The 27,525-nt window shown below is 43.3% G+C and overlaps 1 protein-coding gene across 1 annotated transcript in view; it reads right to left on the minus strand.

Moving 5' to 3' along the window:
- Positions 1–24,497, minus strand: part of LOC141133546 (very-long-chain 3-oxoacyl-CoA reductase-B-like) — a 43,530-nt gene extending 19,033 nt beyond the window's left edge. The window contains exons 1-7 of the mRNA XM_073622993.1: positions 23,517–24,497; positions 20,755–20,801; positions 20,606–20,681; positions 11,534–11,644; positions 9,942–10,009; positions 6,311–6,355; positions 2,238–2,272 (exon numbers count right to left, since the gene is read on the minus strand). Coding sequence (XP_073479094.1) covers positions 2,238–2,272; positions 6,311–6,355; positions 9,942–10,009; positions 11,534–11,644; positions 20,606–20,681; positions 20,755–20,801; positions 23,517–23,676 — 542 coding nt within the window. The 5' untranslated portion in view covers positions 23,677–24,497. The remainder of the gene's footprint in view (positions 1–2,237; positions 2,273–6,310; positions 6,356–9,941; positions 10,010–11,533; positions 11,645–20,605; positions 20,682–20,754; positions 20,802–23,516) is intronic.
- Between the last annotated feature and the right edge of the window lie 3,028 nt (positions 24,498–27,525).

Consider the following 27,525-nt stretch of genomic DNA (forward strand, 5'->3'; position numbering starts at 1 on the left):
GCACTGCATTGCTTTAACTGACAATTGTGTGCTCATGCAATGCTGTACCAGTGATTACTGTGTAAATGTCACTGGCAGGGAAGGAGTTAACACTAGGGGGCGATCAAGGGGTTAACTTGTGTTCCCTCAGTGTGTTCTAACTGTGTGGGGATGGGAGTGACTAGGAGAGGAGACATACTTAGTAGGAACAAACGATATATTATATCCTCTTCCCTGACAGCACAGGCATCACGCGTGGCTGGCGGTGGCCGCGCCCGCCGGCCACACGCATTGAGTCCCCCGCCGTGCAGCGGGCGCCTCAGGCGGCACGCACGCGCCCTCTGGTGGCCGACAAACTGAAGGACATACCCATACAGGATTTCACCCAGGGGCACCATTCTGCCGCAGTATCTCACATATCTGTGTGAGCCAGTCGGGAACTGGTTAAAGTGGAACTCAAGGGGTTAAACTCACCTTTCCAACGCTCCCTTGCCAGCATCTTCATCTGTGTGCTGGTTTTCAGCCACCTTTATTGGCTGGCGTGGGATGACGTCACTCGGATCCAGTTGTCCCGGCACACAGGGACCGTCCTGGAGCTTTAAGCTGAGCTGCGCAGCTCAATTTATAGCGCTGGAGAAGACAGTAGGTAGGTAGGGGCATTTTATTGTAGAAGAGACATTGCATACCTCTTCTGTAATAAAAGTCTGCCTGCTCACTGTTTGTTACAGCAGAACTTCAGTTTTGCTATAAGTGGGCTTTAAGTGCCTGGGAGACAGTACGGCTTCTGTATCATGAGACTGCTGCGATTGACTTCCACAGCAAGTAGGGAAAGGAAGTCCTAAAAGTCACACATAACCGCAAATCCCTGTAAGGAGGTGTATGACAGCATCAGCCCGGGCTCCAACCAGGTCACACCCGGCCAACGCGTTTCACCCCCCCACCGGAGCTTAATCATGGGGACATGTTGGGGTGTGGTTTGTTTGGAGCCCAGGCTGGGGCTGTCATACACATTCCTTACAGGGTTTTGCTGTGATGTGTGACTTTTAGGACTTCCTTTCCCTGCTAGATGTTTTGAGCTGGGACGAGCTCTGTCCTGGTCGGCACCCCTAGCGGTTTGTCATGCTAGAAGACCTACTGGAGCCTTGAGCGGTACCTGTCATTTTTGTTGTGGCTTCAATAGCAGTCACATGCTTGGGAGCCCATCACCCTGGCTCCCGATCAAAAGCCACAGCCAATAGCTGTGGGAGGCAGCTCAGTTAGTGTACTGGGAGAGTGCACCAAGCGTGTCCTCAGCACACAACCTCAGGCCACTGTGTACACATATGTGCAGTGGTTAGTCGTTAACCATTTCCTACCCAGCCGTCAATCTGCTGTAGGTTTTACCATTCTGAGTGGACGTCAGCCTTCAAAAAGGGCTACTCGTGCACTCCCCCGGGGGCACGCAGCACCGTGATCCATGGTGCGGTGTTTCCCTCAGACACACTGCACCACTGATCATGGTAAACAGTCTATGATGTAGGCTCTTTACCATGTGATCAGCTGTGTCTCCATCAGTGACGCCTGCCAGTGCCCATCAGTGATGCCAAACAGTGCCCATCATTGCTGCCTTTTAGTAGCCATTACTGCCTCCTCATGAGTGCCCTCTATCAGTTTCCTTTAGTGCCACCCATCAGTGCCCATAAGTGCCACCTATCAGTGTCCATTACTGCTGCCTAATCAGTGCCATTAGTACTGCATATCAATGCCGCCTATCAGTGTCCATCAGTGCTGCATATTAGTGCCTCCTCATCAGTGCCACCTCATCAGCGCACATCAGTGAAGGAAAAAAATTATTTATTTACAAGATTTTATAACAGAAACTAAGATAAACGTTTTTTTTTTTTTTTGTCTTTTTTCGTTTGTTTAGAAAAAAAAACAGTGTTGATTAAATACCACCAAAAGAAAGCTCTATCTGTCTCAAAATAATGATAAAAATTTTGTTTGGATACAGCGTTGCATGACCGCGCAATTGTCATTCAAAGTGCAACAGCACTGAAAGCTAAAAATTTACCTGGGCAGGAAGGGGGTGAAAGTGTCCTGTATTAAAGTGGTTAAAGTCCACTTTTCTTACTACCACATATATGCGTTACACGAGTGGCAAAAGACATGGTAATGACAAAAATAAACAGGCCCTAAGCAGAAATGTAAAAAGTTCTGGTCCGTAGGGGTGTACAGGGGTGATAGCTATACTGGTTAAATTCTTTCACGGTTGGACGTACCTTAAAAACATTCTTGGAAGCACAATTCTGGTCATCTGAAAGGGAAAATGAGAACAACTCAAATACTGCAAACTGTATCTTAGGAGCCCCTTTATAAAGCAGTGGTATGGCCTTACAGAAGAAGGCATATTTAGCAATGTGGTTAGCACTCCAGTTACTTAGTTGTCAGTTATCTGCTTAGATGGATATCACCGTCCAAAGCTTGTCTTCATCACCTCCATAACACTTAAAAAAATTGCAGCTTTTTTAACCAATTACACCACCACGTTACTAATCCACTCTCTCCTCAATTCTTACTACTCCCTTCTCCTTGGCCCACCTTTGCTTAGGTTATTACCTTTTCGGTCTGCAATGAGTGCTCCTGCCAGACTCATCCACCTTACCTACCGCTCAGTGTCCACCATCCCTCACTGCCAATCCTCTGGCTTCTGTTCACTCAACAGATAAAATAATATTAAAGCCAACCACAACTGCCTTGATCTACATCACAAGACTTGCACCAAAATATCACCCAAACCATCCTCCCAAGACCTGTCACTGTCCTCCCAAGACCTGTCACTGTCCTCCCAAGACCTGACACTGTCCTCCCAAGACCTGTCACTGTCCTCCCAAGACCTGACACTGTCCTCCCAAGACTTGACACTGTCCTCCCAAGACTTGACACTGTCCTCCCAAGACTTGACACTGTCCTCCCAAGACTTGACACTGTCCTCCCAAGACTTGACACTGTCCTCCCAAGACTTGACACTGTCCTCCCAAGACTTGACACTGTCCTCCCAAGACTTGACACTGTCCTCCCAAGACTTGACACTGTCCTCCCAAGACTTGACACTGTCCTCCCAAGACTTGACACTGTCCAACTCTTTTCGGCCTTGACCTCCATGTAACACAAAATTTGCAGCTTCTTATCCAATGACACCACCAAGCTACTAGATGATTACTCCCTGGTAATATCTCAACTCTTGCAACTCTCCCTCCTTGTTGGCCTAACGTGACATAGGATATTCCCCCTTCGGTCCATCAAGAATACTGCTGCCAGACCCATCCATCTTACCAACTGCTCATGGTCTGCTACCCCTCTATGCCAATCCTTCCACTGGCTTCCAATCAATCAAATGTTAAAAAAATTCTAAATACCAATGACTGCATACAAAGCCACCCATACCTCGGCCCCTAACAACATCACCAACCTAATCCTAATCACCGAATCCATACTTTTCACTCCTCCCAGGACCTCTTGCTGTCTAGCTTCCTCATTGCCTCCTCCCATGCTCACCTCCAGGGCTTCTCTAGAGTCTCTCCCATCCTCTGGAACTCCCTATTCCAATATCTCTAGCTATCTCGTACTCTGTGCGCCTTTAGGCATTTGCTGAAATCTCATCCCTTCAGAGAACCCCATCCCGCCTCAACCTATTTTTTAACTTTCTCTGCCAGGTCACCCCTCACAGTTATTACTTTTTGTATCATTTAATCCTCCTGTTTAGATTGTAAGCTCCTATGAGCAGGGTCCTCCTATCCCTCTTGTCTTGGTTTGTATTGTAACTGTCCTATTTTTTTTTACATTGTAAAGTGCTGTGCAAACTGTTGCCATTATATACAGTAAATCCTGTATAATAAACAACACATTTCCAATATTTCAGTAGTTTCGCAAAATTCATGAAAAACAGCGGGTAAAATAAGTATTGAACAAATCACCTATTTGAGGCTCGGCTTACACTGGAAACGGCCGCGGATCGCACAGAAACGGTGTGCGTCCCTGTTCTCCGTTTCAGGGACGAATCAGGGCCGAATCCTTGCCCGAATTCGGCCCTGAAACGGAGCCAAAAGATACACAGCGTTTCTGTGCAAGCCGCTCCGCAGCCGCCCCAGAGATATGTGAACCGGCTCCATAGAGAGCCGGTCACATTCTCCTGCTATGCGAATTGGATGCGCATCCAATTCGCATAGGTGTGAACCCAGCCTAAAAAGGTGCTATTGACATGAAATGTTCACCACGTGTCGGTAAGAACCCATGCAATCCATATATACATAGAAACCAAAACAAATAAGTTCAGAAATTAAGTTATGTGTAATAAACTGGAATAACACGGGGAAAAGGTATTGAACACATGAAAAAAGGGAGGTGCAAAAAGGCATGGAAAGCCAAGACACCAGCTGAAATCTATCAATAATTAGAAAGCAATCCTGCCCCTTGTTAGTGCAAATTAATATCAGCTGGTTCAGTCTCAACTGATGGCCTATAAAAAGGTGTCTCATTACCAAGGTGTCACAGAAGAAACATCTCATGATGGGTAAAAGCAAAGAGCTCTCTCAAGACCTTTACAAGCTTATTGTTGCAAAACATACTGATGGCATTGGTTGCAGAAGGATTTCTAAACTTCTGAATGTTCCAGTGAGCACTGTTGGTGCCATAATCTGGAAGTGGAAATAAGAATATTTCACCATAAACCAGCCACGACCAGGTGCTCCTCACAAGATTTCTGACAGAGGAGTGAAAAGAATTATCAGAAGAGTTGTCCAAGAGCCAAGGACCACTTGTGGAGAGCTTCAGAAAGACCTGGAATTATCAGGTACAACTGCTTCAAAGAAAACAATAAGTAATGCACTCAACCGCCATTTAAAGTTTGCTGCCCAACATTTAGACAAGCCTGTGAAATACTGGGATAATATAGTCTGGTCAGATGAGACCAAAAATTGAACTCTTTGGATGCCACAATACACACCATGTTTGGAGGTCACATGACACATCACCCCACAAACACCCCCCATACCAACAGTGAAGTTTGGAGGTGGGAACATCATGGTGTGGGGCTGTTTTCCAGCATACGGTACTGGCAAACTTCATATCATTGAAGGAAGGATGAATGGAAAAATGCACCAAGACATTCTTGATAAAAATCTGCTGCCATCTACCAGGATGATGAAGATGAAACGAGGGTGGACATTTCAGCAAGACAATGATCCCAAACACAAAGCCGAGGAAACTCTCAATTGGTTTCAAAGAAAGTAAATAAAGCTGCTAGAATGGCCCAGCCAATCACCTGACTTGAATCCAATCGAAGATCTATGGAAAGAACTAAAGATCAGAGTTTATGGAAGAGGCCCACAGAACCTATAAGATTTCAAGACTGTTTGTGTGGAAGAGTGGGCCAAAATCACACCTGAGCAACGCATGAGACTAGTTTCTCCATACAGGAGTCGTCTGGAAGCAGTCAAAACAAAGGATTTTGTACCAAGTATTAAATACATTTCAGTTAGCAGGTTCAATACTTTTTCCCTGTGTCATTCCATTTTATTACATAGAACTTATGTATGGATTGCATGGGTTGTTACCGGCATGTGGTGAACATTTCATATCAATAGAAATATATTTACCTAGAAAAATGGTGACGTGTTCAATACTTCATTCAATTTTACCAGTTGTATATGTAAATTCTTTTTGGAAAGAACGATAAACAGAAATGCAATATTTCCTTCTGTGTAAAGCACACCCGGCCTATTTTATGTAAAATAGAAACAAAACTTTTGACTGACTTTTGGGGATGACAACACGTGTGAACAAGCCCTTGCACAGAAGCCTACTGTGGCTCGTAGTAAATCCTTCCCTAGCAAAAGACCTTTAATGCCACGTATACACGACCGGTTTTGCCATCGGAATAAACTCCGGAGGTTTCTCCGATGGAATTCCATTCAAGCGGTCTTGCCTACACACGGTCAAACCAAAGTCCGACCAAAGTCCGACCCTCCAGAACGCGGTGACGTACAACACGTACGACTTGACTAGAAAAAGGAAGTTCAATAGCCAGTAGCCAATAGCTTACATCTCGTGCTTGCTTTAGAGCATGCGTCGTATTTGGTACGTCGGAACAGCATACAGATGAGCGGTTTTCCCGATAGGAATTGGTTCAGTTGGAAATATTTAGAACATGTTCCATTTCTAGGTCCGTCAGAATTTTTGAAAAAAAAAAAGTCTGATGAGGCCTACACACGGTCGGAATAGACGATGAAAAGATTCCATCAGACTTTTTCTGTCGGACATTCCGCTCATGTGTACGCAGCTTTAGACCCCTCACCTGGAGTACCGATAGCATGTTGCAGTTAACGATGTCACTCAGTTTCTAAAAAAAAGAGAGAAGAGACTATTAAATGACTTATAATATACAACTGCAGTCTTGACAGTTCCCAATCGCATGACAAATCCTACCCCATTGTCGGCAATGGAACCGTTCAAATTGCCGTGACCCATGTCGCAACAACATTGAAAAAGGTTTCTGCACTACTTTTTTTCTGATTTCATTGCGACTTGCATAGACTTCTGTTAAACAAAGAGCTGAAATCGGAAGGGGCAAATTGCACTGATCTATGGCTTTGAAATCGCGCTAAAGTAGCACGATTTCAAAGCAGTACCAGTGTGAACAAGGGCTTAAATGATGTTTTGTCTTTTCACTTTTTTTTTTTTAATCAAAGCCCCGTTGCAGGCTCTTTAAAGACAACCCCCTGGAGTCACCCCCCGCCACCAGCAACGTTTGCTTTTGCTTTTTCAATACTTTTCAGAAGTCTTCAGGCTGGTCACATGACATGCAGAGCCCCCTTCTTCATTGGATCTTCTGTAGCATTGAGCGATGCTTCATGATGCAGACATCAATGTTGATGTGACGATTATTTTAGGTCAGTGGAGGGTAGCGCGCTCTGTGATCACCGAGTCCTTGGGACTTTACTCCTATCTGTGATCAGCCAAGGGCCAGCTCTTTACCACGTGATCAGCTGATCACATGATGTAAACAGAAGCCGGTAATCTGTTTTTTTTTTTCCCCTCACGCTGACAGCGCGAGGAGAAAAAAAAAATAAAGCCAATTACCGGCTTCTGTAAGAGGGACAATGGTCCCACACACTGCTAACCAGTTACCACCAGTGCCCATCAGTACTGCTAATCAGTGCCACCTATCAGTGCCACCCATCAGTGCTGTCTATCAGTGCCACCTATTACTGCCACCTCTCAATGCCCTTCAGTGCCGCCTATCAGTGCCCATCAGTGCCCATAAGTGCCACCTATCATCAGTGCTCATCAGTGTCTCCTATCAGTGCAGCCTCATCAGTGCAGCCTATCAGTGCCCATCAGTGCAGCCTCATCAGCTCAAAACTTTCGGTCTTTTTTTGTTTAACAAAAATTAAAACCCCCAGCGGTGATTAAATACCACCAAAAGAAAGCTCTATTTGTGTGGAAAAAATGATACAAATGTAATTTGGGTACAGTGTAGCATGACCGCACAATTGTCATTCCAAGTGTGACAGCGCTAAAAGCTGAAAGTTGGCCTGGGCAGGAAGGGGGGTAATTGTGCCCAGTAAGCAAGTGGTTTTTGTGCTGAAGTCAGACCAAAAGTAGTGCAGGAACCTTTTTATAAGCAGGAGCAACTCAAGACGCTCCTATTAGAATGGTTCCATTGCGCTTAATGGGGCACGACTTGTCATGCGTTATGTGCTGTCAAAGTCAGAGCGCATGTTGTACCAGTGTGAACCAGGCCTTATTGTAAAATAAGAACACAGAGACAGGAAATGACATCATAGATACTCATGTAGTTGAACTAAGAAGAACAATATATTATACATCAAACACACCCCCATGACCTAGTGGAAAAAGCACTAATCAAAATGTAACATACAGGAACAGTTGTCACACCTATGTCTGTATAAAAGGCATGCTAACACTACTGCTATTCAGTACTCAGGGCTTATTTTTTTTTTTTTTTTTATCAGAACATGACAGTACTTTGTACCACCACCTTCAGCCCTGGCCCTGTGCTCAGCACTCACTGACTTGTCACCGGTGAGCACAGAAGCCGGCAGAGAACGTTTTGCACCACTTGCCTCCTCTGCCGGCTTCTGTGCTCACCAGGGACAGAGCCTCTTAAAACATCTCACACAGAACCCTCACTACCCATATGATACTGAGGAGGAGGCCACTAGACTTGGGGCAGTGTCTCCACCTGCAAACCTCTCACCCAGCTGGCACCGAGGACGTCTCCCTGCCACTCTTAGGTAAATATTAGCTGTATATCACTGGCCATCAGGAAAAGGGGAAAGTGTGGGGTAGAAGGAGAGCTCTGCATTGGGGAGGGAGGTTTGTGGGGAGAGATATGTACTGGTGAGGGGGGGGGGAGAGCCATGTACTGAGGGGGGGAGCTATGTACTGAGGAGGGGGGGAGAGGAGCGATGTACTGGGGGAGGGGAGAAGGACTGTTTACTGGTGGGGGGGAGCTATGTACTGGGGGAGGGGAGAAGGACTATGTACTGGGGAGGGGAGAGGACTATGTACTGGGGGAAGAAGGACTATGTACTGGGGGGGTAGAAGGGCTACGTACTGGTGGGGGGGAGCGATGTACTGGGGGAGGGGGGAAGGGCTATGTACTGGTGGGGGGGAGCGATGTACTGGGGGAGGGGAGAAGGACTATGTACTGGGGGGAGCTATGTACTGGGGGAGGGGAGAAGGACTATGTACTGGGGGAGGGGAGAGGACTATGTACTGGGGGGGCTATGTACTGGGGGAGGGGAGAAGGACTATGTACTGGGGGGGGGAGCTATGTACTGGGGGAGGGGAGAAGGACTATGTACTGGGGGGGGAGAAGGGCTATGTACTGGGGGAGGGGAGAAGGACTATGTACTGGGGGGGGAGCTATGTACTGGGGGAGGGGAGAAGGACTATGTACTGGTGGGGGGGAGAAGGGCTATGTACTGGGGGAGGGGAGAAGGACTATGTACTGGGGGAGGGGAGAGGACTATGTACTGGGGGGGGAGAAGGACTATGTACTGGGGGAGGGGAGAAGGACTATGTACTGGTGGGGGGGGCTATGTACTGGGGGAGGGGAGAAGGACTCTGTACTGGGGGAGGGGAGAGGACTATGTACTGGGGGGGGGGGGAGAAGGGCTATGTACTGGGGAAGGGGAGAAGGACTATGCACTGGGGGGGTAGAAGGGCTATGTACTGGTGGGGGGAGCTATGTACTGGGGGAGGGGAGAAGGACTATGTACTGGGGGGGAGAAGGGCTATGTACTGGTGGGGGGGAGCTATTTACAGCAGAGGAGGGGAGGGAAGAAGACCTATGTAGTGGGAGGGGAGAAAACTATGTACTGGGGAGGTGGTGGTGGGGGCGGGGGGACGTAGAAGAGCTCTTTACTAAAGAGGGGGTGGGGGGGGGAAGAGCTATGTACTGGGGAGGGGGTAGGGGGAGAGAAGTGCTATGTACTTTGGGAGGGGAGAAGAGCTACTGCATGTACTAGAGAGGGAGGAGGGGAGAAGAGCTATTTACTGGGGAGGGGGGGATCTATGTACTGGGGGAGGGGAGAAAAGCTAGTAAGCTAGTATGTACTAGGGAGTGAGGAGGGGAGAGGAGCTATTTACTGGGAGGGGGAGGGGAGAAGAGCTATGTACTAGGAATGGGGTTGTTTAAAAAAAAGCCACTTTAAAATACCTTTTTGCCTTGATTTTCTAATTTTTCCTGCTTGCTGTGTCACAACTCCAAATCTTGATTTGCAGGAGCGTCCTCTAGTGGCTGTCTGTATTGCACACAGAGCAGTCAGCATTCTTGTAGAACGACTAAATACAAGACTATGCAATGGAAGCAGAGGTGGAGTGTGTATTTTATTGGAGATTGTGTGTATCCGAGGCTTTGCTCAGTGACATATTGAACTGCCCGAGTCATCACTTACCTTGTCTAAATCGGGGGTGTTGAGAAATGGTGTTGATTTGCGGGTAAACATTATCCCGACATTATTCACTGCAAGAGAAAGTCAGATTACTACAGGGAAACGACAACAGATTATAGTTACTGGTAGTTCTATTTAAAAATATATAAACTGCGTTTGAAGATTTACATTGTAGGTAGATGTGGCGGCTGCATTTGTTTTTTTGTTTTTTTTGTTTTTAGGCTTTTTCTTTTTCCCTGGTGATCATGCCAGTAACACACTTCCTGCCCTAGGGTGACAAAACTCAATCTTTTTATAAATATATAGGGGGATGGGACTGACTGGAGGAGGAGACATATCGCTGTTCCTAATCAGTAGGAACAGCAGATCTGTCTCTCCTCCCCTGTCAGAACGGGGATCTCTGTGTTTACATGCACACATCCCCGTTCTGGCTCTGTTGCCCGCAACCGCGGGTGGCCGACGGACATCGCGGCCGCCGGCCACGCGCATCGGGTCTCCTGCCCTGCAGCGGGCGCGCACCTGCTATCGCCCTTAAAGGCGCTGACGTACACCTAATTGGCACGATCCCCCGATTTGCGGGATCGTGCCGACCTGCTGCAGTATAATGAAGGCGCATGGTCCGCAAGTGGTTAAAGCAACCCGTCAAGTAAAAAAAATATATATATATATATATATATATATATATATATATATATAATTTTTTTATATGAAATGTTTCTCTTTTAAACCCTTTATTAATCCTTACTTTACTCTAATCAGCCTTGATTAACTCCTTATTCTCTTTCTCCATTTAATTGTTATTTTCCTGCTGATTATTTTTTGATCACGTCTATTTTCATAAACTATTATTAAAACTTTTTTTTTTGTTTTTGTTTGCTTTGTTCGTATTTATTTTTACACCTCTAACATATATTTACACATTTCACATTGAAAAAAAGAGCAAAATAAAAAAAAGAAAAAAAATTTTTTTTTATTTGTAAATAACTTTTCAGTGCTTTGCACCATTGCTGACAGCTTGAAGTGTAAACAGCTGTCGGAAGGTATCGGTAATTGGTGTCGGCAAGTACTAAAAAAAAAAGGATCGGCACTCGCGGTAAAAAAAAAAAAAAAAAAAAAGGTATCGGTGCATCCCTAATTTTCACCCTATTGATGGACCCAAAGTCAAAGCACCAACAAAGGCATTTTTAAAATATTTATTCTCAAAATCCCATGAGATGTTGACTCTGTAATGAGTTGGAGTGCACTCATGTGTGATTTTGAGGTTCCACATATCTCAGGAGACAGAAGAGAGGCAAAGTGATGTCATATGTGACTCCTGGAAGCCAGGCCCGAGGTAAGATTTAATTTTTTTTTTTTATCGCAACAGCTTTAAAAGGCTATTTGACTTTGGGGGATAGGGCACTTTCCACAGAGCAGACCTTTCATTTTTATGAAAGGTCTGCTTTAATTAATGACAAAATGATTTACCCTATACACAAGACCAAAGCAAAAATGTAAAAATTGTTCTTCCCCATAAGAGGGTATACAGGTGTGAGAGTTGAAGAGGTTAAACAATTCTTTCCGGTCTGTTTCAGCCCTCCGGAGACAGCCATTACCCAGCACTCCAATGTCCAGGTCCTTCAAGCCATCTTCAATGTTGGAGTAGATCTCCAGTCCTTTCGAAAAATCGGCCTGGATGATTCGGGTCTTTTGCTGAGTCTGACGCTCTGTGGATGCAAAGTGCAACTGTTAGCCAAGGGTGAAAAAAAAGGCACTTATCCTAAGCAAATGAAATGGAATGTGTCAAGAGCTTACAATCATAGAAACATGAAAGATAATGGAAAAAACCTGCGCTAATGAGCAATACGTGATAACAAATAAATGACAAATAAATAAAGTGCAGCTGCAAAAAAAACTTCAAATATCCATGAAGTGATAAACATATAAATAAAACTTTTGTGCGCTAGCAGTAATTAAATAAAGAATGCCTAGGAGACACAATGAGTGTGTGAATCCCAGCAAGAATATTAACAACAACAAGTGCATAGAATCATAAATCCAACAAAATATTAGCATAAACCGAAAGTAAGTAGTCACACATCAAGGCAACTCATAATCAGTCCAAGACAGGATTCAAAAAACAAGTAGAAGGGAAAAAAAGTCCACTTGATATATCTCCTCACTGAATCATAGGAAATAATGAGCTATAGTGAGCTGAAGAGACTCTTATCGGATGTGCATTGATTGCAGAAAAAGGAGTAAAAGATGTGCGCTTACCCCAATTGTTGGACCCCCTCTCTGGCAAGGTCATATGGGCTTGCAGATATAGCCCTCTGCAGGGACAGAATGTTGATATCCGGGTCTTGACAGCATGTACCACCAACTCCAATATGGTCCGGACACTCCAACTGCTCCAACATCAGAGGGGGGACTTAGGAGTGGAAGAGTCCATGTTCAAGAAAAAAACATAAGGAGGAGGACTCCAATAGTGTGATAACGTTTGGGGTTTTATTGGTTAAAATAAACCACAGATGTACATATAAAAAAATTCCAATAGGAAAACTATTATTCATAAAAAAGCCGGCATAAACAAAGGCAGAACGCCCGTGCAAATAAGAACTTCGGAACACGTGATGGCAAGCACTGCGAGGCCACGCAGTGCTTGCCATCACGTGTTCCGAGTTTCTTATTTGCACGGGCGTTCTGCCTTTGTTTATGCCGGCTTTTTTATGAATAATAGTTTTCCTATTGGAATTTTTTTATATGTACATCTGTGGTTTATTTTAACCAATAAAACCCCAAACGTTATCACACTATTGGAGTCCTCCTCCTTATGTTTTTTTCTTGAACATGGACTCTTCCACTCCTAAGTCCCCCCTCTGATGTTGGAGCTTACAACAGAGGGGGGAATGTATATCTCCATATACTGGGACTTTAAATGAAGCGCACAAGGAAAGGGGGGTAGTGCGCCTCCATCCCTAATTATAAATTCAAAAAATAATAAAAGAGTATGGGACTTTAAATGAGGCAGGTTCAAACACAAATTTGAGAGTAAAAATAAATATTTTTAATGTACATGAGTATCAAGTTGCGTAACGTTATATATAACAAAAAATTGCTCAGTGCATATGCAGACATCTTGGGAAGTAAATTGCATACATATAAACAGAGTGTAAAACATAATTGCCATAACAAGGGGACAATAATACATATATTCATGAGTATAACTTGTAATATACAGTAAAATTCATAAAAATCTTGGTGGAAATGTGAGGGGTTACATCCTCAAAAGCTCGACGCGTTTCGTCGGTAAGCCGACTCATCAGGAGCGGATATTGAATATCTGTAAATAATGGAGATGTTCTAAATCAAAAAATGGGGCCCATGATATGGAAAGTATTATATGTAAAAAGATATATATAGAGCATAGAGATGGTCAAATCCACAAACTTACATCCCATTGGAACACTGAACTCCGAATAATCCCGGTGTGCAGGGGTCACCATATCAAGCCTCCCCGGGAGCTGAGGTATAGAAGTCCGCCCATAAGTAACAGGCCCACACCGAAAACGTTCCCAACCAGGGAACAAATGTAGTATATTGGGTATTGTGCCAATAATGGCCAGTAACTCTGTAAGATAATTAAAAGTATTGTATATGATACACCCGGCAGCACTGTCAAGCACAGAGAAAATAGGGATACATGGAGGAAAAAAGGTGAAAATAGGGTGACAAAAGTGCAGGATGGGGTGTAGGTAGTGATATGCCTGCTGGATAGTGTGCAAAGCAGAGATAAAGGTGGGATGTAAAAGGGACCAGTGAGAATGTTGGAGCAGTTGGAGTGTCCGGACCATATTGGAGTTGGTGGTACATGCTGTCAAGACCCGGATATCAACATTCTGTCCCTGCAGAGGGCTATATCTGCAAGCCCATATGACCTTGCCAGAGAGGGGGTCCAACAATTGGGGTAAGCGCACATCTTTTACTCCTTTTTCTGCAATCAATGCACATCCGATAAGAGTCTCTTCAGCTCACTATAGCTCATTATTTCCTATGATTCAGTGAGGAGATATATCAAGTGGACTTTTTTTCCCTTCTACTTGTTTTTTGAATCCTGTCTTGGACTGATTATGAGTTGCCTTGATGTGTGACTACTTACTTTCGGTTTATGCTAATATTTTGTTGGATTTATGATTCTATGCACTTGTTGTTGTTAATATTCTTGCTGGGATTCACACACTCATTGTGTCTCCTAGGCATTCTTTATTTAATTACTGCTAGCGCACAAAAGTTTTATTTATATATAAATCATAGAAACATTACAGTGATGGCAGAAAACACAAAAAAAAAAAAAAAAAAAAAAACCCCACACACACGCACATGGCCGTGTCTGCCAAAATTTCTATTTTTTTTTTTTTTTTTACTTTTTTTTGTCTTAGTGTTGATATACACTATATTATCAAAAGTGTTGGGACACCCGCTTTTACACACATGCACATGAACTTTAATGGCATCCCAGTCTTACTCTGTAGGGATCAATATTGAGTTGGCCCACCATTTGCAGCTATAACAGCTTCAACTCTTCTGGGAAGGTTGTCCACAGGGATTTGTGAGAAGGCCTGGCTCGCAGTCTCCGCTTCAATTAATCTCAAAGGTGTTCTATCAGGTTGAGGTCAGGACTCTGTGCAGGCCAGTCAAGTTCCTCCACCCCAAACTCGCTCATCCATGTCTTTATGGACCTTGCTTTGCGCACTGGTCCAAATCATTTAGTGGAGAAGGGATTGTGGTGTGGGGTTGGGCTTGGCCCAATAGTTCCAGTGAAGGAAACTCTGTAAGGCGTCAGTATATGAAGACAATTTGGACAATTTCATGCTCCCAACTTTGGGGGAACAGTTTGGGGATGGCCCCTTCCTGGTCCAACATGACTGTGCACCAGTGCACAAAGCAAGGTCCATAAAGACATGGATGAGCGAGTTTGGGGTGGAGGAACATGACTGGCCCGTTCAGAGTCCTGACCTCAACCCAATAGAACACCTTTGGGTATGAATTAGAGAAGGCCTTCTCATCCAACATCAGTGCCTCACCTCACAAATGTGCTTCTGGAAGAATGGTCAAACATTCCCATAGACACACTCCTAAACCTTGTGGACAGCCTTCCCAGAAGAGTTGAAGCTGTTATAGCTCCAAAGGGTGGGCCAACTCAATATTGAACCCTACAGACTAAGACTGAGATGCCATTAAAGTTCATGTGTGTGTAAAGGCAGGCGTCCCAATACTTTTGGTAATATAGTGTATGTTTGTCCCAAGCATATTTATGGGACAAACATATTTAGAAAAAAAGTTAAAAATATAACAAAAAACATATATTACTGTAAATCACTTAGACCACACTTCTATGTTTCTATGACTGTAAAATCTTTGACACTTTCCATTTCATTTGCCTGGGATAGATGCCTTTTTTTCTCAGTCATGCAATAATATTTAAGTTTGCACTTTGAGTCTTATATTGGGCTATATACCATGTGACCACCATGCCACCAGGCGCGAGGCCCTGCCCTTTGTAAATTTAGATCATGGTTCGAAAATGACACAGGATTCGCATTAACCACTTGCCCTCCAGAATATTTACCCCCCTTCATGACCAGGTAATTTTTTTGTGATGCTTCAAATACAATATTCCCAACGCACACATTCCTGTAAAAATGGCTGTATTCAAGAACGGGCGCTGATGAAGGGGGTCCTGCGTGAAATCCGAAATGTCGCTTTCTGCTGTGGTTATGGGATCGCTGACTGAGGTTTTGGACCTATTTTTGGCGATCCTGACGACATTACTTCCATTTTTTGTGATACGGCACTGTGTTATTTTAAATTATAATTGCACGGTCGTTCAACGCTGTACCTAAATAAAATTTATGTCCTTTTTTTTTTTTTTTTTTTTTTTTTTTTACAAATAGAGCTTATTTTTGGTGGTATTTGATCACCTCCACGGGTTTTATTTTTTGCACAAAAAAAACCCCCAGAAACTACAATTTTGAAAAAAACAAAACAATATTTTTTACTTTCTGCTATAAAACACAATAAAAAAATTGAACAAAAAAAACAAATTTCTTGATCAATTTAGGCCAATATGTATTCTGCGACATATTTCTGGTAAAAAAAATCCCAAAAATATCTCAAGAAGAATATATTGATTGGTTTGTGCAAAAATTATAGCGTCTACAAACCATGGGATATTTGTATTTATTTTTATTTGTTTTTGTGGGGTTTTTTTTACTAGTAATGGAGGCGATCAGCGACTGCGATATTGTGGCGGACATTCTGACACTAGCTGGCACGTTTTGGGGACCAGTGACACTAATACAGTGATCAGTGCTGTTGTGTTACACTATGTGATTTATTATCATTTAACTGTGTGTATAATTTGGCTTATTATTGCTCTGTGTCTTTAAAGAGGAGTTCCACCCAGGGGCTCCATTAAAAAAAAAAAAAAATTAAAAGTCAGCAGCTACAAATACTGCAGCTGCTGACTTTTAATTGGACACTTACCTGTCCCTGGGTCCAGCGATGTGGGGGATCGAAGCCCCGCTCGCCCCCCTCCGCTCGTCGGCGCCGGCATTTCAACTGTGGGCGCCGGGCTGTGGCTTCACAGCCTGGCACCCACTGCGCATGCGCGAGCGGCGCCGCGCACCGTGATTGGCCGCTCAATCACCTGGGACCTGTAATGGGTCCCAGATGATTGACAGGAGGGAGGGAGCAGAGCCGAGCCCTTCCTGTGCCGAGGGGGAAGTGATGTCACCAGCCCAGGCAAAGGAAGAGGCAGACTACGAGGGACCCCCTAGCAACAGGCATTTAGAGGTGAGTGAAAAAAAAAAAAATATTCAAATGTTTTTTTTTTTTTTTTTTTTTTTACAATTTTTCAAGTATTTTTGTTTTTTTGGGTGGAACCCCAGTTTAAGCTCTGTTCTTCTGTCTAAGCTGAACTCTTTTTCCCACCATACTTTGAATATCCCCTCCCCCTTCCTTCTCTCTGGTATCATTCCTCAGTATTTCCACCATGCTGTACACATCTTTCCATATGGCTTACAACATCAATGTTTTTCTACCTATGAGTATTCTTCATTAAACGGAACATTCGAAAGGCTTCATCGTCTGTCTCCTCAACAGTGAGTTTATTCATCAAGTTAAACTGTCTGCATATCGATGCAAGGGATAAATAGATCACCAGGTTGTATAAGCCCTATAGGAAGCTGGAGGTAAGCTTATGTCCTTGTAGTTGAGTCAGAACAAGTGCTAAAAAAATATGCACTGTCACTGTACTAATGACACTGGCTGGGAAGGGGTGATCAAAGGGTTAACTGCCTAGCCAGTGTTTATGTGTACTGTGGGGGAGGTGCTTTTACTAGAGGAAGGCATGGAATGTATTCCTTGCTTTGCAGGAACACAGGATCCATGCCTTCCCTCCTGACAGAATGATGATCTGCCTTGTTTACATAGGCAGACCTTTGTTTTGTCCCTCTGTCTGATGATCGGTGGGTGTCGGCAGACATTGAGTCCGTGGTACCCGCCGATCGGCTCCAGCTGGGCGTAAAACACAATGGGAGCAAGCCGTCGGCAGCATGCAGGCATGCCCCCTGCCCGGAAGGGGATCACGTGTGTGTATATACGTGCGGCTCATAAAACATTTGTTAAAAAAATAAAATTGTAAAAATAAAAACTGCTGACACCCTCCGCTGCCCTACTGACACCAATCTCTGCTCTACTGACAGCGTTAGTATGTATACACATGCATGTGCTTGAGCTTTAACCGGTTCCCGACCGGCGCACGCCGATGTACGACGGCAGAATGGCACGGCCGGGCAAATGGACGTACCCATACATCCCTTTGAATTTGCCACCGTGCGCCGGGAGCTCCGTGAGTCGGGACGCGGGTTCCGCGGACTCGATCGCCGCGGGGATACCCGCAATCACCTCACAGAGAGGACGAACGGGGAGATGCTAATGTAAACAGCATCTCCCCGTTCTGCCTAGTGACAGTGTCACTGATCTCTGCTCCCTGTCATCGGGAGCAGAGATCAGTGACGTGTCACATGTAGCCACGCCCCCTCCACAGTTAGTAACACTACCCAGGACATACTTAACCCCTCCCTAGCCCCCTAGTGGTTAACCCCTTCACTGCCAGTGTCATTTTCACAGGAATCAGTGCATTTGTATAGCACTGATCGCTGTATAAATGGCAATGGTCCCAAAAATGTGTCAAAAATGTCCGATGTGTCCGCCATAACGTCGCAGTCACAATAAAAATCACTGATCGCCGCCATTACAAGTAAAAAAAAAAAAAAAATAATAAAAATGCCATAAAACTATCCCCTATTTTGTAAACGCTATAAATTTTGCGCAAACCAATCAATAAACGCTTATTGCGATTTTTTTTTTTACCAAAAATATGTAGAAGAATAAGTTTCGGCCTAAACTGAGGAAAAAAAATGTTTTTTAAAATATTTTTTTGGGGATATTTATTATAGCAAAAAGTAAAAAATAATGCGTTTTTTTTCATAATTGTCACTATTTTTTTGTTTATAGCGCAAAAAATAAAAACCGCAGAGGTGATCAAATACCACCAAAAGAAAGCTCTATTTGTGGGGAAAAAAGGACGTCAAATTTGTTTGGGAGCCACGTCGCGCGACCGCGCAATTGTCAGTTAAAGCGACGCAGTGCGGAATCGCAAAAAACGCTCTGGTCAGGAAGGGGGTGAATTCTTCCAGGGCTGAAGTGGTTAAGGTGCACATCCGAATGCAATCGGCTGGGTGAGCCTGAAGAACCCATGATATGGGAGACCATAAAGAGCAGTAGTGCTATTGAGACGAGAGCCAGGTGGCTCGGTATTTTCTGCTAATGAGTCAAGTTGAAATCCCTCGCATAGGAATCTTGGATGAGACTTTCCTTTTGTTTAATAAAGGTGGCGCACCCTTAACCACTTCAATACTGCCCACTTGCACCCCCCTCCTGCCCAGGCCAATTTTCAGCTTTTTCAACGCTGTCACACTTTGAATGACAATTACGCGGTCATTAAACTTTGTACCCAAATGACATTTTTATCATTTTGTTCACACAAATAGAGCTGTCTTTTGGTGGTATTTAAATCACCACAGGGTTTTTACTTTTTGCTAAAAAAAAAAAAAAACTGCATTTGTCTTTGTTTCTGTTATTAAATTTTGCCAAGAATTAATCTTTCTTCATAAATTTAGGCCAAAATACATTCTGCTACATTTTATGGGCGAAAATAACCCAAATCAGTGTATATTATTTGGCCTGCAGGAAAGTTATAGAGTCCATAAAGTATGGTGTATATATATCTAACAATGTATTAATCCTGATATACTGACGGGCCAATCTCATTTCTTGAGGCGTGAAAATGCCAAGAAAGTACAAATATCCCCCAAATTACCCTTTTTTCGGAAATCTGACAGCAAGTTTTTTTAAGTTGTAATTTTTTTGTCACATTTTTTTGTAAAATTATGAAATTAAGATAAAAAAACAAAAAAAAACTCTTTTTGTTTTACATACTGTCTCCAGTGCAGTACAGTGTGATCATATAACGGGTGTGGTGATGATCAGGGACACGAGGAGGAGAATTTTTTTTCCAATTTATTTTTTATGATTTTATTTTTTAAAAAAACTGTGACCGGATTCAATACAGTGTCACCATAGTAACACTGGGGAAGTGATCAGGTTTTATTTTATTTTTTTCTCCACACATTATGTTCATTTATACCAGTGAATTTCACTGTTATAAGCAACCATTTTTACTGAATGAAACTGATTCAGTGTGTTTTGTTGTGATTAGCTGTGATTGGACATAGCTAATCACAGGGTCCAGATGGGCTGTGATTGGCCCTGTCTGTACCATGTGATCACAGGGACCAATCACAGCTAGCAGCACAATAGTACACAATGAAAGGAAGCCATCCATTGTTTACAATTGGCATGTGATCTTCTGTGATTGGTCACAGGGATTACATGGTACCGGCAGCGGGCCAGTACACTGATCAGCCATCATTCCTTTGGACACAGCCAGTAACAGATCGTGCCGCAGAGCAGCCCCAGAGCCGTGCGCAAGGACGTCATATGACATCCACCCGGATCGATTAAAATCGCGCCAGGCCTATAGCTAAATGACAGCCGGATGGAATTTTTGCCGATCTGGGTGGAGGTCTTATGACGTCCTCCTGGATCGCGCCTCGCGTGTGGCCCTGGGGCTGCTCTGCGGAGCGACCTGTAACCGGACTCACTTTGAAAACTCTGAACACCATTAGGTTATCTAACCTCCATATCACAACCAATAGAATTAAGTTCACAAATGTCTATTTTCAGAACATTTGTACAATTTTCTAATGGCTAGAGACGACAAAATTTGAAGGATGGAAATTTTTTCTCGAGTTAACATAATTCGAACTATGAATCTTACAAATTGTAATAAAACCTATTTATTACTTCTGGATTCAAATAGCAGGTCTGGATGAAATTTTGGGACATTTTCTAAATATATGAATTGATTTAACGATGGCATAAAAGAGAGAATGTACGGAGGAATGATTTTTTTAGAATTTCTTTAGGAATGGTTGAGTGAAAGTCTGGTCAGCCTGACTGGGGACTCTACCAGGGAGAGGACAGACACAAACAACCCTTACCGATCTCTCTCGACACTTTCTCAAGCTTTTCCAGGGTCCGGCTGATGAGGACCACGTTGAAGCCCCTCTTGGCCAGCTAGAGAAGGAAAGAAAATATTATAGGAGCACAACATTGGGAAGGAGGGATGGATAGAGGAACAAATCATTACCTCTTCTGCATAGGCTTTTCCAATGCCATCTGTAGCTCCTGTTACCACTGTTGACAACAAACAGCAATTTTATTAAAAGAAACTCAGAGACTAAAGGTGATTCTAAAGGCAGAAGGTTTTTTTGTCTTAATGTATTCTTTGTATTAAGATTAAAAACCTTCTGTGTGCAGTAGCCCCCTCAGCCCCCCTAATACTTACCTGAGCCCCATCTCAATCCAGTGATGTTCCACGAGAGCCTCGGCTGTCCTGAACTGCCCCTCATTGGCTGAGACAGCAGAGGGCACAATTGGCTCCTGCTGTTGTCAATCAAAGTCATTTAGCGAATAAGGAGGGGGGGGCAAAATCAGGGCTCTGTATGGACACACGGAGCTGCAGCTCGGCTCGGGTGCCCCCCTAGCAAGCTGCTTGTTGTGGGGGCACTCAACAGGAGGGAGGGGCCAGGAGAGCTAAAGAGGAGGGACCCGAGAGGAGGAGGATCGGGTCTGCTCTGTGCAAAACCATTACACAGAGCAGGTAAGTATAACATGTTCGTTATTTTTATACAAGCTGAGACTTTACAATCATTTTAAATGGTTAAAAAAAATGTTTGCAATTCTGTTATAGAGAAGGAAGGAGAGAGACAATGTACAGGCTCGGCAATTGGTCATTAAGCCCTAGTACTGCATCATGGGAGGAAGTCAAATGCTTCCCTATAGCTAGAAGATCCAGTTGCTCTGCGGGTGGGATTCCTCTGTCAACAATATCTGTGTTGATGGAGGAATCAAGCAAATTTCTTTTACTCTGTCTATGGCTGGCCATAGCCAAACAGGAAAAGAGAGGAAATCCCTGCCAATTAAGGGAATCCCCTGGGGACCCCCCAGGTCACCAGAACTAGTGTCCCCATTGGAAGATTTGCCCTCTATCACTTTTCTGGGGACAACCCAAAAGTTGGATATATAAACAATATGAGGTATATTATTCCTGCGCTACCAGGCAGTGGTGGTGTAGGTGATAACAGATAGGGAAAAGCAGCTTGCACCGAATGGGGTCCAGCCTGACCCCTGGTATAGACTTCAGCTGACAGATGGGGATAAACTCTAATAAATAGGTGTACTAGATATCCTAGGGTAGGGGGCTTAATTCTTGCCTTCACTGAGGCATATGGTGGTGGTCTTAAACACAACGAAGAGTGTACCACTGTGTAAACGTGCAAACAGTATGTGCATAAAAAAATTAAGGGGTAGAGCCCACCAAAAACAGACTATACATATATATATCTCAGCTTGAGTAAATAAAGTGAAACCATAATTAAGTCCGAAATAAATTATAACTATAATATCCCCTGATGAAGCCACGTGAGCCGTGACGCCACGCGTAGGGACAGACACCGCCCACTGTCAGCAGTGTACGAGCTCGCCGCTTGTCTGGATACACTGTACCTTTCGTTTTTTTACTGTGTGAGTACCCTGTTTGTTGCTATTGTCTAATAAAGCCTTAAACATTCTTTAAATACTACACTATATGGCATCTTTATCTCTCCGTTTGCTATGATGTTCCCCATGGATCTGAGGTCTAATATATGACAGCCCATGACCCAGGATCCCCCTGCACAGGAGACGCCACAAGCGCTGTCTGCTCTATGCTGTAACCTCAGTATAGTGAGGTAAGGGGCCATTATCTACCACTAGAGGATTGTTGCATGGAGAGGATTTCGCTATACACTTCACATCCACCACTCTTCTAAGCAAATGATATCTAAATCCAGCTGCTGTCTGCAAGATTCAATTGTTTGCCATCACTAATGAAGCATTAAAGTTGTTTGTTGCTGCACCAAGTCACCTTTATTATTGTCCTTTTAAGTTTGAGCACCCCCTGCTGGCGCTGGACACTGTACTGCACGTTGCACAGTTATTAAGATCACTTTGGACATTCAATGTAACATTGTACTATTTGGCACTATTCGCTTTAATGTTATTTATTTTTTAGCAATCCATTTATCTGTATGAATCACGGTCGATTTGATTACAATAATTTTTGTATTCTAATTGTACTGGCACTAGATGCTCTAGTGGCATTCACTGCCTTACTGCACTTTTTGTTATAATTTATTTCGGACTTAATTATGGTTTCGCTTTATTTACTCAAGCTGAGATATATATATATGTATAGTCTGTTTTTGGTGGGCTCTACCCCTTAATTTTTTATGCACATACTGTTTGCACGTTTACACAGTGCTACACTCTTCGTTGTGTTTAAGACCACCGCCATATGCCTCAGTGAAGGCAAGAATTAAGCCCCCTACCCTAGGATAATCTAGTACACCTATTTATTAGAGTTTATTTTAGGATTAGCGCAGCAACATCCCCATCTGTCAACCCAAAAGTTGGGATTTTCTTTTACTGTCCCTTTCAATCATCATAATAAACAGGACAAATAGAGAGGGAGAATCTCCTTAACAGGGGTACAGACAGCAATCAAAACTGACAGGGGGTCCAATCCCACTTCACTCTATTCAGAGATAAAAAAAAATAAAAACAAAGTTTCGCTTTAGTTAGACTTTAAAGCCCCCAAAACATTCTATATTTTCTGAAAGCAGACACCCTGGAGAAGAAATTCAGGTATGTAAAATGCATGTCTCATGATATTATCGCAACAATTTATCAAGGGCAACATTTTAGTAAGAACTGAAGTTGACTTTAGGGCACACAAATGCAAAGTATTACCCAGTTTTTGGTGCAATATAAAAGATGAGGTTTGCGCTGAGTAAATAGATACCAAATTACCTGCCCATCCCCCGTACTTCTTGAGGTCCTTCCTCCACCATCGAGAAAGGACGTGGACTCGGAACCCCTTCAGCAACTTGCAGGACTGTGTGAGGACCAGACGGGACAGAGTCAGGAAGCCCAGCAGGGCCAGTCCCTGGAACACTATGGAGTCCTTCATTTCAGCTGTCCTTTTGGTGAGGTTGTGGTTGCCTCCCAGGTGATATCTTCTTACCCTCGGGTCTCGTGAACTGTGTCACACCCAGACTGTCCTTTAGTACGGAGGCGCATAAAAGATATTCAAAACATTTTAATTATGAGCATGTAAAAAATTAACAGAAGCAAAATAAAAGCAAAAAAGTTCAGTGGGTTAAAGGTGAGACATTCTTATTGGTTGATTAAGTGCCCAGAAAAGTGTTACAATGTCACCTCCAGACCAAATTTTTATGCCCACTTTTAGGTCTCTGGATTTACTCCCCAGCTCTAAGGGTTGCTGGTTGATCCCCCCCGGTATTTAAGTGATTTTCTAGATTTTCTAAAGCAAGTTAGTTGGGTTGAAAAAAAGTCCATCTACTGCAACCAATGGAAAAAAAATAAATAAAAATAATTTAAAAAAAAAACACACACACACAATTATAAAACCTCCAGATAAACTGGCCTATACCCACAGATGATCCAGAGGAAGTTAAAAAAAGTCCCTATAAAAACATGGTCCAATTTGCTCCAGCGGGGAAAAATAAATTCCTTCCTGATCCCTCAGAAGGCAAATTGGATATACTACAGTATATGATATGGTATGGAAGCAGCTATAATGAAAATTAAAAAAAAAAAAATAGAAAAAAAAAAAACAAAACAAAAACAAAAACAATACGATAAGCCTCTCTAATCACCAACTAAACACAACTTTGCGCATCAAAACATTCATGCGTGCATGGCATGAAATAAAAAGCAGAAATAAACAGATCTGTTCAATTGCAAGAACTGTGGAACATGAATACAAAAACCTAAAACGCCACAAAACTGTGTGCGTCTTCATTGCAAATATTGCTTCTCAATCCCATGAATGGTTTAACTTATTCCAAAGTGCACTCACACGCCCAGTGCAAACAGAGTACTTGTCAAAAACAATACGGCCTTGATCTTTTATGACATGAAGGGATTCCTTTGAAATCTATGACATGCAATTGCAAATTTTCATGTACATGCGGAGCAGAGATAGAGATATAGATATACTGTAGATAAAAGGACATGGGTAGTTAGCTCTCATGGTAAAATCATTTATATCGTGAATCCACAGCAGACAGGAACGATATTTTAGGGCCTGGTAGCCCTTTTTTTATTAAAATGACAAAAACATTAACTTTCCCATGCAGGGGATCTCCTCCAGCTTCAGCAGAATACAAACACTGGAAAATGCTGAGCTGCCTGGCTTATAAGCTCACTCCGCTTCTTTTCTATTCTTTTATATACTATTCCTTTATTTTCTATTCTTTTATATTTTATTCTATTCTATTCTGTTTTATTCTATTCTATACTTTTCTATTGTGTGCTATAAAGCAGCCTTAGAAGGAATCATCATCTTTTAAAACCTTACTGTACAATATATATTATTGCAATATGTTTTCATATCAAATACATTTTCAAATTCAGACAGGTTGTTTCGTTTTTAGTATTCTAGTTTTGTTGAAGTTCGTTACTATTGTGATTCGAAAATTTTGATACATCCGAATCTCTGAAAAACAAAAATGTTGTCTGAATTTCGGTTCATAACCAGGGCTTTTTTTCAGCGGGAACGTGGAGGAACGCAGTTCCGGCACCTCCAGCACTGAATGTATGTAATGGCAAGGGGTGCTGGGGGTGTACTGGAGGTTCTATTGATGCTCGCTGCTGGGGAATCAATTGTTGCTGGAGGATATCTATTTTTGCAGGGAGGGGTCTATTGTTGCTGGTGAAGGATCTATTGCTGCTGGGGGTGGGTCTTATGTTGCTGGGGGGAGTCAATTGTTGCTGGGAGGGATCTACTGTTGAGACAGGGGTCTATTGTTGCTGGCTGCTGGAGGGTCTATTGATGCTGGCTGTTGGGAGTCTAACGTTGCTGGGGTGGATCTATTGTTGCTGGAAGGTCCATTGTTGCTAGCTACGGGGAATCTTTTTTGCTGTCTTTCTTGTTGTCATTAACAAACTCCATACAAATTACTTAGCACCACAAAATGATTCTTGGTTCTGTATTCTCTAAAAGGGGCGGTACTGGGAGGTGGAACCAAGGAACAGTGCTCAGAGGTGAGAACGGGGTAGGGACAAGGGGTGAGTCGGAAGGGGTGGAACCAAGGAACAGTGCTCAGAGGTGAGAACGGGGTAGGGACAAGGGGTGAGTCGGAAGGGGTGGAACCAAGGAACAGTGCTCAGAGGGGAGTACGGGGTAGGGACAAGGGGTGAGTCGGAAGGGGTGGAACCAAGGAACAGTGCTCAGAGGTGAGAACGGGGTAGGGACAAGGGGTGAGTCGGAAGAGGTGGAACCAAGGAACAGTGCTCAGAGGTGAGTACAGGGTAGGGACAAGGGGTGAGTCGGAAGGGGTGAGTTCCTGCACCTATCCTCTGAGAAAAAAAGCCCTGTTCATAACAACATTGATCCCAAATGTATATATAACACACACATATACACACACACACAAGTACGTCCCATGCGCAGCTTCCTGGCTGATGAATGCAAATGTTCCTCCAGTATTTTTTGATAACATGCTGCATTCATCTTGCCAACAATTTTGACCAAATTTCCTGTGCCTTTGTAGCTCACACATCCCCAAAACATCAGCGATCCCCCTCCATGTTTCACAGTAGGAATGGTGTACCTTTCACCATAGGCCTTGTTGACTCCTCTCCAAATGTAGCGTTTATGGTTGTGGCCAACAAGCTCAATTTTGGTCTCATCACTCCAAATGACTTTGTGTCAGAAGGTTTGAGCCTTGTGTGCTGTTTGGTGTTTTGTAAGCGGGATACTTTGTGGCATTTGCATAGTAATGGCTTTCTTCTGGTGACTCAACCATGCAGCCCATCTTTCTTCAAGTGCCTCCTTATTGTGCATCTTGAAACAGCCACACCACATGTTTTCAGAGTCCTGTATTTCACCTGAAGTTATTTGTGAGTTTTTCTTTGCATCCCGAACAATTTTCCTGGCAGTTGTGGCTGAAATTTTAGTTACATAGTAGGTGGTTGAAAAAAGACAAAAGTCCATCAAGTCCAACCTATGTGTGTGATTATGTGTCAGTATGACATTGTATATCCCTGTATGTTGCGGTCGTTCAGGTGCTTATCTAATAGTTTTTTGAAACTATCGATGTTCCCCGCTGAGACCACCGCCTGTGGAAGGGAATTCCACATCCTTGCCGCTCTTACAGTAAAGAACCCTCTAAGTAGTTTAAGATTAAACATCTTTTCTTCTAATTTTAATGAGTGGCCACGTGTCTTGTTAAACTCCCTTCCGCAAAAAAGTTTTATCCCTATTGTGGGGTCACCAGTACTGTATTTGTAAATTGAAATCATATCCCCTCTCAAGCGTCTCTTCTCCAGAGAAAATACGTTCAGTGCTCGCAACCTTTCCTCATAACTAATATCCTCCAGACCCTTTATTAGCTTTGATGCCCTTCTTTGTACTCGCTCCATTTCCAGTACATCCTTCCTGAGGACTGGTGCCCAGAACTGGACAGCATACTCCAGGTGCGGCCGGACCAGAATCTTGTAGAGCGGGAGAATTACTGTTTTGTCTCTGGAGTTGACCCCCATCTGGTCCAGGTGATTTATTAATGTTAAGTTTCCAAGTCTAATTTTAATTCTGGAGGTATCTTCTATTTATTAAATTTTGTATATGGTGGAATTATTTATAATAAAGTTATTATTATTTTTGCTAAAAAACTGTTTTTGTTCCTCCTTGAAGAATCCCTTGTGGGCTGTTTGCCCTCTCTTTTTCTCCAGAGAATTTTTTCTATAATTTTAATTCTGTCCTCTGTTAACCATGGAGGTGCTTCCTGTGATG

Source organism: Aquarana catesbeiana, linkage group LG03 (assembly GCF_042186555.1).
Source record: "Aquarana catesbeiana isolate 2022-GZ linkage group LG03, ASM4218655v1, whole genome shotgun sequence".
Lineage (NCBI taxonomy): Eukaryota > Metazoa > Chordata > Amphibia > Anura > Ranidae > Aquarana > Aquarana catesbeiana.